A 15,293-nucleotide genomic window follows, 5' to 3' on the forward strand; every position below is an offset into this window, starting at 1 on the left:
ATATAATATAATATAATATTAATATAATATTAATATAATATAATATAATAATGAATCAGAAGGTGCAACGTGTGCCGTAAACTTGCTGTCTCAAGAAATCAGTTAAATTGTGAAAGTCCGGATGTCAATCGTCTGTTCAGATTGGACAGCGATAAACTGTAGATGAAAAGCTGCAATCTTGTATTGCTTGTTTTCAGTAACTCACTACATTTTACACCGTGTATGTTCTGGTACTGTTTGGGCAGTTTGTCCATTGAATACTTCAATGGGAACAAGATTCTCGTGGAGTGTAAAAAAGCACGGTTGATGTACAGGCTTATTCCATTTACTATGGATTTATAGATTACTGTGGTTTATACATGATGCGGCGTATGAGCGACAAAGGGCGATATGGCTTCATCGATTGTGATTACACCTTCTGGTTTTACTGTTTTATACGTTCTTTCTATGCGTAGTGTATCGTCGTATACCGGATGACTGTGAATACACATGAATTCATGCTGAACCAGCGGCGTGGTAGTTAGACGAGTTAAGCGTTTTTGGATTAAAATCAGAGCCCGCTATTCCTTGGTTTCTATGTCGATGCGTACGGTGCCGATGAGCCCCACTGGAAACCCAACAGCTATTGGTTGCTTCTCTAACTACCTTTGATTAAATGTTTGTACAGGCTTTTTGTAGGTCCAACACGGTATATTTGAAATTCAGGATGATCACATTTTTCTTTCAATCCAGAACTTGGATTGCATACTTTGTAGCCACAGATCCCTGACCAACATTTCGAATCCCACTTGTGATAGAGATTTGGTGCATTTTCTTTGCTGAGTTGAAATGTTGATGAGCTTATGCCGTCAATAGGCTAATGGAAAACGGTGTAGAATATGAGCAGTTTGACCCCTTTCGGATAACTCGCCAATCGGACGGATATTATGAAGGAACTGATTTCTTCTTTTACCTGAATGTCTTGTAGTTGGCTAAAGTTTGTGAAGGCCGTCTACGAACTGGAGCTCCTCCCTTTGTACCCTTTGGAAGCCGTGAAGCTGCCGATTTGGTCAAATCGGAATGCGGGTTCCTTTCTTCACTGAACGTGATGCGGAATCCCGAAAGTGAGTTTGCATGTATTGGTCGGTTTGTGGTTCATGGGTCTTATTCCACACATGGAGATTTCGTTGACGTTGGACTGTAAAATCAGGTTGAGTTTGTCTGTATTCACACATTCCGGAAAGCCTGTTCACGTGGTCTGTTCTCTTATTTCCGTGATAACATAGCCGTTACCGTTAGAAGCAATGCGTTTTCTAGTCAGTCCTCTGCTTCACTGACCGGATGTTTGTACCGTGTTAGTCAGCGGACGCAGATTTTGAATGTATTACTCCTATTCATTTAAATTCATGGCATTCGGCGTGTTGCTTTTCAAAACAGTGTATCCTGATACAGTGAAAACGTTTTCTATGATTTCTTGTTCCTCCACCTATCATTGTTATCGGCGCAAAGTTGTCTACGGTGTAATGACTGCTGTTATTTCCCCGTCTCATTCGAAGGTGGATATGACTCCTTCAAAACTGCTTCCAAGTCAACTGCTGCTGAGAAAGAGAACGAGTTTGATGCTGGCTTTATGGAACGTCGTAAGGATATTATTGCAGAGGTTCAACAAACTAAATTTAAAAACTCATCTGCCGCCGATTCGATTAAAAAACCAGCCTCCATGCGATTTCAGACCGGAGGTTCCAAGTGAGTTCATAATCATTTACGTTTCTGAACGCTTGTTTCTCGCCTTCGTTTCTCCTTCGCGTGTGCGTAGTAACACAGGGGTCAGGATCAGAGCTCCTAATGAATATGTCCGCTGACACATTCTTCTTCTTTTAGCCAAGCCTGTATAACGGTGTTGTATCAGCACCTTAGGATTGCGTTGCGCATGGTAGTCTTTTTTCCATGGTCTAGGCTGAGTTGGCTTCACACAAATTTTGAGGTGGTCGATACCTTTGTTGTTTAGGTGTCGCATGACTTCTGGTTTGGTCTCGCGATAGCCAGATGTGGGGACAAAAGATAACGTTTTCGTGCTCCATAATAGCTTTTTTGGTAACTTCGATGCGTGTGAATCTTTGATGCACTTTGATGCCGTTGGGTCTGGATACCATTTTCTTGCCCCCATTAGACGGGTTTTACCTTTACATACCATCTAGCGTTTTCTATGGTAGCATTTGACTCCATCGTTCCTCTGAGCTGATTTCACCGACCTGTAGTGTAGATTCTCTATCACATTCAGATAGCCGATTGGATGCATCTATAAATGGTGGTCTCTTCTGAGTAGACAGCGGACCGGCTTTTCCGAAGACTTGCTCTTCCCTTGCATTCAATGGTCCATTCCTAATTTTATTGGTCATATTTTATCCTATCAGAATATGGCAAACTCCCAGCAATTCATATCTACGTACGGAGCTATCGGCATTTGGTTGCTAATCCTGTTGGATAGATTGTTGTCGCTCATGATTGAAAGTTTCCTGATCAGCTGTTCTATGTGATTCCACCTTAGGATGCACACCTTTCCGACCTTTTGCCAATAGCCGTTTATTTTCTCCACGCATTCACAGACGACGTCAATCTTTATCATTCCTTCTCTCATGGTCCTTAAGGCGCTGATGCTTACTAATCATAGAAGGAACATGCATTTTCCACTTCAATATTGATCTGGGACACGTCGGGGTGAGATGACTCAATGGTTAGAGCGCTAATTTACTGACTGGAAGGTTGGTGATTCGAATCCGATCTGTGCATTTTGACTTCTCCTGTCTAGGCTTGCGCAACCCGGTAGTATCCCAGTCTTCGTCCTTCCTTCGGGTGGCATGGCAGTTAGGCCCTGATAGGGTATTACAACCGAACGATTATTGTACTTATTATTTATTTGGGGCACGTCAACAACAACCTCCAACCCTTATAATTCCCTTCGTTTATCCTTGTCTTTGTTGTTCCCTACTCAAACTTCACTTTTCGGTTGCAATCGCCACTGTTCTGATTATCATTTTCCTCGACTCACTCTTCCTGAACCCTTGTCTACCAGCGTGATTTCCCGTCCTTTCTTGTTAAATTTCTGGCCACCCGTGCCTGCAAGTGTGCGTTTGTGCGCTTTTTTCTAGTCCGCAGTCTGCTCTACGAGTCTCAATTTCTCTGTAATCTGTAACATCACTTTCCTCCTCGGGATGGGTCTCATGTTATGTTTACCTGCTTGACTGTATTCAGAAGAAACTGCACCTGTCCTGACTCATCTCCGGCGCCGTCGAAATGCGGCTTTTCTTTATCTTTAGCCGCTTTTTCTGCTAGAACCGTTCGTTGTACCTAAACTCTTTCGCCCCTCCATCTCATTTGTCTACTCATACAGCCCTTCCCATCCCTCCGCTGTACAGAAATCGAACCGCTCACTCCAAAACTGGGCTGAGGAACCGTAAGAACCGTGTTCCTCAAAATAACTAGTTTCCGGAACACTCGATCATCTTCTGTGTTCTCGAACTCAGCCACCAGCTTTTTAAACGCTGACTTAACTGTGTTTCCACAATACACCGTGACATACACCTGCATGTATTTCGCTATCTTTCCAGGAAGCCTTCAATCCTGTGCTCTTCTTTCTGTTTAATCTGTGTAATCCTTTTGTACACGTTAATGAGTAACACATTCGAGTGCCTGAAGAACAACTGGATATGATAAAGTATTAAAGTACTTGTATTGTCTTAAGTGCCTTACCAGTCGGATCTTTTGTGGTGCTTCTATTCCAGGTTTGCTGATCTACAGGCTGAGAAGACACAAGCCTATGATGAAGCACTTGCTCAACTTGTTTCTCTAAATTATCCAATGCCTCTAGCCGCGTCCGCCTTGAAGCTGCACAAGGGAGACTACAAAGCCGCCTTGGACTATTTGCTTGCCAAACAGATATCATCAACCAATCTGAACGGGCGAGGGGCAGGACTCAGGTCCACCCGGCGACGAGGTGGTCGCTCCAGTAGAGGTGGTATTTCCGGTCCAGACGAAGAAGATGACCCACGTTTTGACCCGGCAAGTTTGATGATCTTTCAGTCCGTGTTTTTTCGGGCTTTCAATCCAATAAGCGTCTTCAAAAAACACTTGGCTTGAAAATAACTCCACCTTTCTTTCATATTTTTATTTACAAGGTTGCAGCGGCTGCTGCTGCTGGACTGCCCCGTCATTCAGCTGGTCTGACCCGACTTAGTGATTTGCTGCCGGTTACAGTGGCGACTCATGTGAATACGACGGCGCCCTCTGCTTCCAATTCACGCCCTAGCGTTTCTGGTCATACTCCCATTTGCTTACCAGTTGGCTGTCCGATCCTTGCACAAAACATGGCCGGTGAGTACGAAGAAGCCCAGTTGATAGGGCATATCACTTCTCCGGGTGCTAGCGCTTCTGGGGACAAGGTGGTTTTAGTCGTCTACACTCGACGCTCAAACAATGGCCCGCAAGACGAACAAGAGGAGTTGGTACCCCTTAGTCTCATCCGGACACTCAATAGTGAAAAGGTATGTAACGATAGTTTGCTTGAGTTGGATTTCGATTGACTGCATTGTGCCAACATTTCAGTTTACTGTGCAGTTACTTATTTTAGGTTCATCCGGATTTCAGCAAGTATATACTAATGGCAGCAACGACCATTATGGGTGGAATTCTTGAAAATTTCTCTAGGTGTGCAACTCGTATTTCTGGTACAGGAATGGGAGGAAACGACACTACATATCATATCTCACTAAACGGTCGACTAGGCTTATGGCTAAGGGGTACTTCATCTGTGTAGACAAAAGTGTGTTATCTAATAATGGACCAGACCGAGGATAAATGTTTCTTTGTTTTACGTTTGGCTGGTGCACATCCGACCGAATGAACAAAGGGAACAGTAACCGCAAATTATAAATGGATTACAAGGACCCTGACGCTCACACTGCATTACTCCACTCCGAACTATAGTTGTGTGGTGTCCAGTGGAAATTGTGAAAACGTCAGTCGATTGATCTGTGGGTGAAAAAGCCAGAAATACAAAATCTGTCCAATGGTAAACCATTTTACACATAAAATGGCACTATCCACTTTCCGCCAAGTTTTTTTTGTCGCAACACCAACCTATTATAAATCTATCTAGTAGATTGCGGCTGAGTGTTTTTGTTTCGAAGTTTCTAACTTAAAATTTGGAAGCTCTTAAGGTCAAGTTAGGAACAAATGTACACCTCTGTATTTTGAGTTTATTCGGGACAGCTTTCCTGATACCACACAAACGATAAAACTCAACTGGTTTTCCAAGAAAACACCCCTCGTACTATTCATCCCTATCACACTCTAGGGGATCTTTGTGGTTTATTTAGAAGCATACTGTCTACCCTATGTCGAATCACAGACACTTTTACATTCTCGCTTTTCTAGGTGTCCTTGGATATGGTTCCGCCTGCACCACCTCATCGTGCCAGATCGTACAACCCATCCACAATATCGTCAGAAGCCCCAAGCTACAATCCACACTTTGCAGACTCGCAATCAGGACAATTTGATGGGAATCCATCTCGAGGACGCTTCGTTCGTCCTCGAGGAAGAAGTACTGCCACCGGACGCGGCGGACGCCCCCGTCGTTTTGGTGGTGGACGAGGTGGACGCCCACCCTATTAATCGTGCTAGAACATTAACCTAAGCATTTGCGCATATTCTTGTATAAATACGCCTTCTCCGAGCTACTAGTCCCAGAACTTTCTGGATATTGTGCTTATACAGTAGTTGGTATTTCGTGTTACAACGAGAATTGCGTTTTCATACAATTTTCCAACTAATCATCAGTCTGAATTGAATCGCTTATGGTATCTTTTCTACGACCACAGCGCGCTCATTTTTCTCTGGCTACTCACTGCATATAAGTAGCCAGGTGGCTATTTTACATGCACTGAGGCAGATGCAGATCTGCATCGGGATTACATGACCGATTCAACCAAAAATAATTTCTAACGTAGTTGACCAATAACAAGTTGGTTTATTCCAAATTCTGCATAGATTTACTTGCAGCCGCTCAGAAACATTATATTAGGTCGCAACTCCGCGTAGTCACCACGCAGCGGACCCCCACATTAAAAGTAGAAAGAAAAACGTATGCGTCATCTGCGGTCTTTGACAGAAATTCAGAGCGTAAGTAATCGACTTTCGTTTTCAACTAAATCATCGCATTGGATGTCCATCATGTAAATGAAGTCGATGTCTGTCAAGGAACACTGTGCATCTGGTTCACTCTTATTTGGAATCATCAGCAGTTCGCATCTCACGAATCACCAGGAGGAATCGAAGTCGCAGCTGCTCGGTTAGGAGTCCGAAAACGAAACCGACCAGCCGAGTGGTAGGTGATCAGAAGTGTGGTCAACTCGCAGTTTGACCCTATATAGCCACCTATGTTTCTCAGTGGACGGGAAACAGTTGTCCTAGGCTTTTCGGCGCAATGCCGTTCACTGATAGACTCCTTCATCAATATTGTTCATTTCGAGTTGAAGGACAACTTGCTGTGTCTTGGCAGGAGAAGAATCTCCGGAATAAGAACGCCTGGAAGCGAGAAACGAGTACAACAAATATGGTCTCTATGCTAACTTGTTAGATCATCGTTTTGTCCTCAGTAGGTGCCCACTTAGCAAGTGGTTGAGCCCAAAGGCTGTTCGGAGAAGCACGTGTGCAAACCGCCGTTATCACTTCCGTACAACCACCGTATCACTCGGAGTGAGTCCTTTGGCACTCAGTAATGTTGACATGATGTTCCCATCAGACTCGAAGATTGCCTTGCAGAAGTCAGACGTCTTCTGCTCGCAGTGGCCAGGTCTCTGGCACCTACTTTGGTGTGGACACACAAGGTAGCGTCATATATTAACAAGAACCACCCTCGTTTTCTGTAACCGGTGGGAAATTGTATCGGTTTCAAAACCCCATGGGCTGACGCAACCGCCAAGGTAAATTTTCCAGCCGCATTTATTGGTTGGCTTGCAAGCATAAGGCTTGGGTTGCGCGCCAGCCTGTTTTGTATCAGTTCACTGCAATTAGTAAGTTCGCCGCGTGCGAACTATTCAAACTGTGTACAAGGCTCCATTTCCAGTAAAACTTTGAAATGCAGGCGTATTTTTCTGTAAACAAGAGGTGGTCATATTGCGCTGGAAGAAGAGCCTAACACCCTGACAACCGTGTAGCAACATGGTCCTATTATAGAGGAATCATTACGGAACGGTATTCATGTAGAGAGCAAGTCTTAGTATAGTTTGCATCTTTTTAGGATCGGATCTGGGTAGAATTATATGGTTGGCATGGTCAGTGTTTGGAAGCAGATGCCCTAACCCTACTCAATTAAGGCTGGTAGACGATTGCTCGGTTATTACCTTGGTAGAAAGGTGAACAGACGTGGAAACAGTCTTATTCAAATATAGTGGTGAACTTAGGTGATCGCAATTTCCGCCGAGCATAGACGTCCCAGCGAAATCGGTCGCACAGCGCTAACTACCGTCTGGGACGCCACCTTTAACTAAGTTGAAGCCAGCAATTACGCCATCACAGCCTTCTACTGTAACGCCACTATGGTGAAGAATGGTATATTGCATCAACTTTATTCACTGTTGTATGAAGTATGACGTTCATCTAATTACTCAGGTTTGTAAATTACAGTCAACCTTATGACTGCTAGCGCGCATCCGACCGACGGATGTCTAGGAAATTTCAATACACTACCTGATGTCCAGTCAGTAGCTACAAAAGCGCTGGGACCATAAACCGTAGGGCAGATGAGGGGAGCTACTGATTATATTTACTAATAATATTTACAAAAATGTGACTTCATAATTTTCTTTGAACACGTGCTGTGCGGTGAGAAGCAAATCTTTCCCCTGGATTCCTTTATTCTTTGGATTTGAATGCTTGTTCTGCAAACTGAACAACGCAGATTCCCAATAAAACACCTACGATTATTCACAGAAATGAGTATCTCAAGGAATAACACAAATCATGCTACCAAACTCATCCAGTTTGACGAAGATATACGCAAGAGAAAACAAATTATGTTGCAGATATACCGGAATAGTGGAAGCCCGGATGAGCTTATTTGTGGTTGGTCAGGTGACCGTTTATCTGTTCGTCTAGCTTGGCAAGTACGTTTTAAAAGTCTCTTCATCAATCGTCGTCCGTGCGCAAGGGATGAGTAGTGAGCGCACTGATGATGTCACATTGCTCGGTGACGAAACGCATGCAAGATAGTTACCAATTTTGGCGAGCATACCAACAGTCATCTAAGTAACCACTGGTCACATCAAGCATAAGGGCCGCGTTCTGATGTTCTCGTTTGTGGTCTCCGCTGTATTTTTGTCGTGACGTCACTACCCTCGTTTCGAGTTACTCATTTCAGCCCATTCTTAGCTGACCTGTGTTAGCTCAACGCAAATTTAAGCCTGTTAACATCGACTCCCTAACCTGAATACAATAAAGTGCAAATGGTCTCTTCTTTTGGTTAAGATAATCTGGTTGGAATAATTTCGTTTTGTAGGTGAATACCAGCGAAACAGTGTATGACGGTTTCGCTTTCGTCAGGGATTATCTGCAGTGCTCACCTCGTGGGTCACTGGAGTATTTTGAACTAGTGTTCCTCCGGTTACTGCGTGAACAATTACCGTTCAGTCAGGAGTGGCTGATCATTTCTGTGATCAGCTTGTGTTTAGGCAGCACTTTGTGTACCATCATTCCTTTACACAGTTTACATCATGGAACCTGCAATCGTCCGGCTAGCAAGTTGATAATTTCTCAGAAGGAAGACTAGCTCGACATTTTTGAAATTCGCTTTCCTGTCGCTTTCCAAAAAAACCTTTCGTTAGACTGACTGTCTACTGTAGGGTTCATTAGTAATGGATTTCTGGAGATCGTTCCCAAGTAGCGAGCCACGAAAACGGACCAGATTATTTTCTAGGTGGAGCAGGCTTCCTTTTCAGGCGCGCTATTCAAACCCTGATGTCAGCTTTATATGTGCAAGTGTTTGTTTGTGTTACCGTATCTGACAGTGCACGAAAATTCGCTTCACTGAAACATGTAAAACCCATTTCGTTCGAACGGTTAGATGTCATCGTGGGACGAAAGTGCCGCGAACTAATCCATGTGATATCGGCGTCGCTCGAGTCTTTGTTTTTCAATCTCCAGCGCGGCAGATCAAATGACAGATATAATCTGGGCCTGTCAAAAGACGAGCAAGTGTCTGAAGACTGAAAGCATTAGGTCGAAAACGAGCGTGTAGTTGACGGATCCAGGCTTGCGTGTTTTAATGGTGGATTCCAGTGCCTGGGATGTGAGTTTAAAAAGTCCGCTCAGGATGTAAGTCTATTCAAAGCTGAATAGAGAGAAACTGTTAGCGGCTGCGAGTATCTCCGCAAAAGCAAACACTCCCGGCAACTCGTTTTTGTGTTTCGCGTTTCGAGTATCTTTCTTGTGGAATATCTCTAATGGAATAAATGAGCCCGACGACAGCATTTTCTTAGCCAAGCTCGCGAACACTTGGATTTTTTAGTTTAGTGATCAAATCAATCTTTGAACACAACCGATTTAATTTCGAGTAGGGTTAAAAGCATCGTTGGGTTTAAAGAGCCAAGAAGGGTCATATCAGATGATTTGAGCTTCTCTAAAAGGGATGAGACCTAAAGCTCTTATGCTGATTTTAATTTTTATCAGTGTTTATCATGGTTGATACTATCTGACTTCATAGCTCCCAATGCGAAACACAAAAAGAGACCAAGAGTTCACGACATATTTGTGAGGACCAGTGGTAGCGTATGCAGTTTATGTCCACAGGAACGATAAGCTGTCGAACAAAAGTACTTTAACCCCCTCACCAAACATACACTTCCGGAGTATGCTGAAATACATTCTGGGCAACGATATTTATTCGTCCGGGGGGGGGGGGAGTGTTAGGAATTATATTGCAAGTTATCTGTACTGATGGATGTTTTGAGCGGGTTCCACGAGGACTCGAGGAGTGATTGGGTTTAATCTGGGAGTACTGCTCTAAACTTGCTTATTCACCATAGACATCTTTGACTGGAAAGATTTGATGCCACGTGATGTGTCCATTTGAAAATGGAGAACTTTTGCTTGAGTCATTACAACTGATTAATATTCGTTACACATTTCTCAACCCGAAAAAGAACAAAGAAGACCATTCATCACGAAAGCGTATTCTGATAACAACGGAAAAAATTCAATATTTGGATTACTAATAACGTTTGTGTTATTGTGCATTGCCTAGTACGCTTAATCTGTTCGAAGGAATGCTTATTCTAATCGTCTTCCAAGAAAGAACTGTTACATCATTGTTCTTGTCAATGTTGAACTGTTTCCGAGACCGTGGTCGATTCTTTAATGCGCAGAACAGCATATCTCAGGCATACATGAGATAATTAGGTAACACCTGACCATGCCTGGTCTGGTTTTCAGAAACGAGCATGACACCTCGGAAGATAACAAGTCCCCTTGCAGTTATGGCACATGTTTAGTCGTATCACTGTTCCTCATATTTCATCAAAGTCGACTAAAGGTTTTAGCTTTTATGGAACCCCTAACAAATTGAGTATTGAGAAACAACATATACACTCCCCAACTACGTAGTTGTTTGTGGTCACGTCTGCGACAGTAGGCGGATTAGCGCCATGACGTATGATGAATCCAAACTGAAGGTATTCCCAATTGCAATTTCGTTCCGTCCATGCGGCCATTATATGGCTAAAAACCGGGGAGCACTATACAGATGTTTTATCTCTAATGAGAATCATCACCCCTGTTGATTCCTTTCTTCTTTTATTGTACAACGTGATTTCTGTTTTTTATTATTTTGGTTTGCGCCTCTACCACCCTTTTTGTTTTTGACCTGAACAAAAACCGTTCTTTCACCTTGTCATCGGCGTGTTGTTTACATGTGGTTTCGCTAGCTTCCAAACACGTGGCTTTGAATCAGCGTGGATTCTGAGATCGGTTAAGATTTAGCAGTCCCTACACCGGTGTATAGAAGCCGATATAGTCCTACGATTAGAAGTTCGCAAAGTTTTAGAATTTTATCATTGTATTTATAGTACCGCATTCGTAGATAAACCTTCATTTGAACGATTTGGCCTTTAGAGTTTTGTGCGTAACTCGACGTGGTCCGACAGATTGCTGGAACCAATCTGTAACCTCACTACATTTCAGAGTGTGGGACCCGCGATCTTCCGGCTGACAGCAAGATGTCTTGTTATTTTTCGTTGCTGTTGGCAGATACTCTCAGTACACAACCGACAGTGTCGTTGGCCACAATATACGGCGGAGGGCATGCTAAAATTACAAATCTACTTGGTCGGATCATTGCATGAAATGCGTGGAAACGGGCATTTGGGCGAGGAACTTCACTTAAAGGACAATAAGGAAAGGAAGTCGTGTTAACACGTCACTGCATCACAGGAAAGGATTTTACGTTACGAGTTGAGGAACTTTGGTTCTCTTCTGGCACATATACGGCGAATGGATGAAGTATTCACTCCAAAGTGCAAAAAATTTCTAAACTAAGAAACCTCGACACCTGATGCTTTTGAAAGTACAATTCCGGTTGAAGGTTTTCGTTTGGGAGGTGGGGTTGTTCCATGGAACACAACAACCGAAAGTAGCTGACACACAAGGGACACTGAAAACCGCCAGCAATGCTGTCACACCTTGTTTCCTTTCCGCTGAATTTTCATGGAAAAATCGCTGATGATCCCGTTCACTCTTCCTATCTACTCTAAGCCTTCTAGATGTACAACTACTTATTGAAAGTGGTTGCTGACATGGAGAAAGCTCAGTGATATATCTAAAAGCCCTTAGGTTGAAAGAGTTTGTGATGACAACAGGAATAAATTCGTCTATGGGACGAGCACAGGCTTTTTCGTGGACTGTGGTTTCTAAAACAAACACCGTGGGTGGTCGCTAGAAGAGGAAACCAGGCATCCTTGAACTAACAATTTCAAATCACTACATTTCTATTAATTTCTAATTCAGCCAGTTTTCAGTAGACTCTGCAGCTAGACATTACTCAACAAGTTGCATTGAACTTCTCCCGCCTATTGATTTCAACTGTTTGTTTAAAGGCACAAGAAGCGTTACATAATACCATACTCCAGATCGTGAAAGTACATGACTATTTCAGTGCCTGTAATTCTGGTGACGTGATGCACTTGGTTTGTTAGGTAGTGTTCCGTAGCATTTGTTCTATGCAGATAGATTAAATCTGGGGTGCAAAACTCTAAGCGCTTTTAGAAAACGACAGACAAAGTGGACACCTCATTCACCGCTAAACTTGAACAAAACGGTGGAAAACTACCCACTGTCCACAGTATTGTCAACCTAGTGGTGGTAGCCATCCTAGCCAGATCCAACGCAAAAGAAAGTCAAAAATAGGAAGAAGTGAATATCCATTTTCACCTGGGACAATAGCGTCTAGGCTTGCTGTCACATGCCAGAACGGACAACAGTTGGCATTTGATCAATTTTTCTTGATAAGCCTGTCACCATAAGGAAACTTGGGAGCTCCTCTTTGGAACACCGTCGTCTTGTCGTCCTTTGCGCTAGAGTGAGTAGAAGACGGAAGACCAAAACCTCATATAATTTCATCAGTTCCTACGATGTTTGGGAGAAAAAAGAACAGACAAAAATGTTAGAACTAAAGTATACTCACTATTTTGACAGACGGTTGGACGGAACCAATTCTGAGGAAGACAAGTGGATCGAGTCATTACCTTTTTGTTTTGTACTGATCGTCACAGTTTAACAAGATTTCTAGAGTTCCGCAAGTTAGTCAAGTGAAATTATTTTAACGACTTGAGAATAGCCAACCGCGTGGCCTGTTTCCGATATGCTTAGTGTGATCGATGACCCCTAGCGTCCAGCCACTGATGGTGTACTCTGTCTAAGTTTTATCCAATATCTTCAGAGATCCGTCCAGGGTGTGATATCCTCACTGCATTTTCACTTGAACTCGTAAGTTTTTCGTCAAACTTAACTCGGGGATGAACTAGAGCAAATTAACCTGACCATGGGGACCGAAAACAACTAAGCGATTGAATGTGCGCAGCCTAAAAGCAAGTTTGCCTTTCGTCTGATGTTTTTTCGATCTGGCTGCTACCAACCGAAAGATACGAGAAAACGTTTTCCCTTGGTGATGTGCTGTTTACATCAGGTTACCTAGAATTCGGCTTGCTCTCCGCAACAATAAATCTCTGCAAGTTGTTTGCAATCAAAGTCTCCATCTTCCCACTGGGATACGTCTTTTGTTGTGCATATATTTTCGCCCCACTCAACAGTGTCTTCATTAGGCCTCGTTCACATGGGACAAATGAGGAATTGTTGATGTAAAGGTATTGACTAATATATGCCGTTTTAAAACAGGCCACAAGGCGTTATTCGCGTATTAGATGATAAAAACCTCTAGAAAGCACTGGTCATTCTCACCTGGACTAATTGTCACAAACTGTCACAAACAAAGCTGCATTCGGGCACAAAAAAAATCCAGGGAGGGAGAAATGGATACCCAAGGTATTTCCGCTGGAACTCACTCAAAAATCCAACTACGAGTGATGCAACAGCACAAAATGGAACCAAACAAGTCATACTCCCACACATCATGAACATCGGTGAAATGACCACGAGGCTCTGACGACAGCACAACACGACGGTCTCTTACAAGCCTGCGAACAATTTACGAGAGGACATCATAGGAACCAAAAAGTAAATTAATTCCAATGATACGATCAATCTTCTTTAATCTCCGTTCAAAAAGATCTAGAAGGACACGAGTTCTACTGGAGTGGCGTTCGAATACTGATTCACGCGAGAAGAAAGAGTGCAAATTTATGAAGACATGGTACTCCAACAAAGAAACTATCAGCAAACATATCGAAACTGATTCTACCTAAAAATCACTAAGAGCAAGAAAAATCCAGAACCACAGAGCTCTGTATTGCACAGGCAGCCCACTGGCAACTCCTAGAAGTAGCAGGAGAGTCCGATTCAAACGGACACATCAGTTTGATTGAAGGAGGCGCTCAGTCAGTAAACCGAAATACCAAATCAACTGGTGGACGCAGGGACACTAGCCATTACAGTGGACAGTATATGGTGGTGAATCCAACCAGTCAACTTCGTGAAGATCAGACCACAGCACAATGGAGATCGAGAAGTGGGCAGTCAAAGCAAGGAAATTTACTACTAAAAATAGGAAGCACTGCAATGACTCGAAGGAACACAGGCCACAACGACAAACATCACGAACGAATCAATCAATTCACGAAAAACGCTGTCATCCAACAGCCAGTCACGTTGAGAGAGCAGATATTCTTAAGATGCCATATAAGCGCCCAAATATGCATTGATGATATCTCGACGTATGATGATGAGAAGTTTGTAGGCCAATTGCCAGTCTCGATGAAGAGATCAACAGCCACCTGATCAACTAAAAACAGCAGTTTCTATTTAAAATACCGAAAAATAAAGCAAATGGGAAATGAAAGGTTATTAGATGACTGCTTACAGTATCGTCATATTCCCGTTGTTCCAGTACTGAAAAGACCCCAACAACGGGCCAAAAATTATCTCACCTTTTGATGGATTCTCCCAAGTATTTCGTGATCTCAACAAGGACGAAATAACTATAAGTCTATCGTTATCATAGATTCTCTTCACCTGTTGGCTGAAACCACTGGTTGAAAATGCTCATGTGTCATTCACGGAACGGCGTTTCGCTGGTTTGCGGGAAAACAGAAATAGTCGGTTGCGAATCAACTGGACAACTGAACAAGTCAGAAGTCATCAACTACATCCCAGCCAAAAACCAAGGCAAATTGTGGTAACCAGCGCACATTTTGAAATCTATTAAGAAGCGGTCTTTCTTCAAAAGGGTGTTGTACTGGTGTTTGAAACTCGGACGCACAAGTGCAAACATTTACGTAACGAAATACGTTGATCACATTATTCACGCAATTCCGAGTTACTCATCCTTTCTTGTTTTGTGAGTGCCTATATGAATAGTATTTTTAACCGTGGGTTTGACATTTACGTAAAAAAATACGTTGATCACATTATTCACGCAATGCCGAGTTATTCATCCCTTCTTGTTTTGTGAGTGCATATATGAATAGTATTTTTAACCGTGGGTTTTCCGTGCATAGTGGTGCACATAGATGCAATTATTCACGAGAATTTGTTTATCCCACCCGAGTTCTGTCGCTTGAGGTTGCCAAGACCACGCAGAATCCCCGTCG

General features: G+C 43.1%; 3 protein-coding genes across 3 annotated transcripts in view; 2 read left to right on the forward strand and 1 right to left on the reverse strand.

Moving 5' to 3' along the window:
- T265_01809 (hypothetical protein) overlaps positions 1-5,810 on the forward strand; it is a gene marked incomplete at both ends in the record, with an annotated part of 41,493 nt that extends 35,683 nt beyond the window's left edge. Inside the window, 5 exons of the mRNA XM_009165919.1 lie at positions 968-1,103; positions 1,536-1,725; positions 3,762-4,027; positions 4,162-4,520; positions 5,413-5,810. Coding sequence (XP_009164183.1) covers positions 968-1,103; positions 1,536-1,725; positions 3,762-4,027; positions 4,162-4,520; positions 5,413-5,652 — 1,191 coding nt within the window. The remainder of the gene's footprint in view (positions 1-967; positions 1,104-1,535; positions 1,726-3,761; positions 4,028-4,161; positions 4,521-5,412) is intronic.
- Positions 1,742-2,146, reverse strand: T265_01808 (hypothetical protein; the record flags this gene model as incomplete). Its single annotated transcript, XM_009165918.1, has 1 exon — positions 1,742-2,146. One exon carries the CDS (start codon positions 2,144-2,146, stop codon positions 1,742-1,744), a length of 405 nt encoding a protein of 134 aa, XP_009164182.1.
- A 313-nt stretch (positions 5,811-6,123) lies between the features above and the next one.
- Positions 6,124-15,293, forward strand: part of T265_01810 (hypothetical protein) — a gene marked incomplete at both ends in the record, with an annotated part of 128,794 nt that continues 119,624 nt past the window's right edge. The window contains one exon of the mRNA XM_009165920.1: positions 6,124-6,159. Coding sequence (XP_009164184.1) covers positions 6,124-6,159 — 36 coding nt within the window. The remainder of the gene's footprint in view (positions 6,160-15,293) is intronic.

Source organism: Opisthorchis viverrini, assembly GCF_000715545.1.
Source record: "Opisthorchis viverrini unplaced genomic scaffold opera_v5_20, whole genome shotgun sequence".
Taxonomy (NCBI): domain Eukaryota; kingdom Metazoa; phylum Platyhelminthes; class Trematoda; order Opisthorchiida; family Opisthorchiidae; genus Opisthorchis; species Opisthorchis viverrini.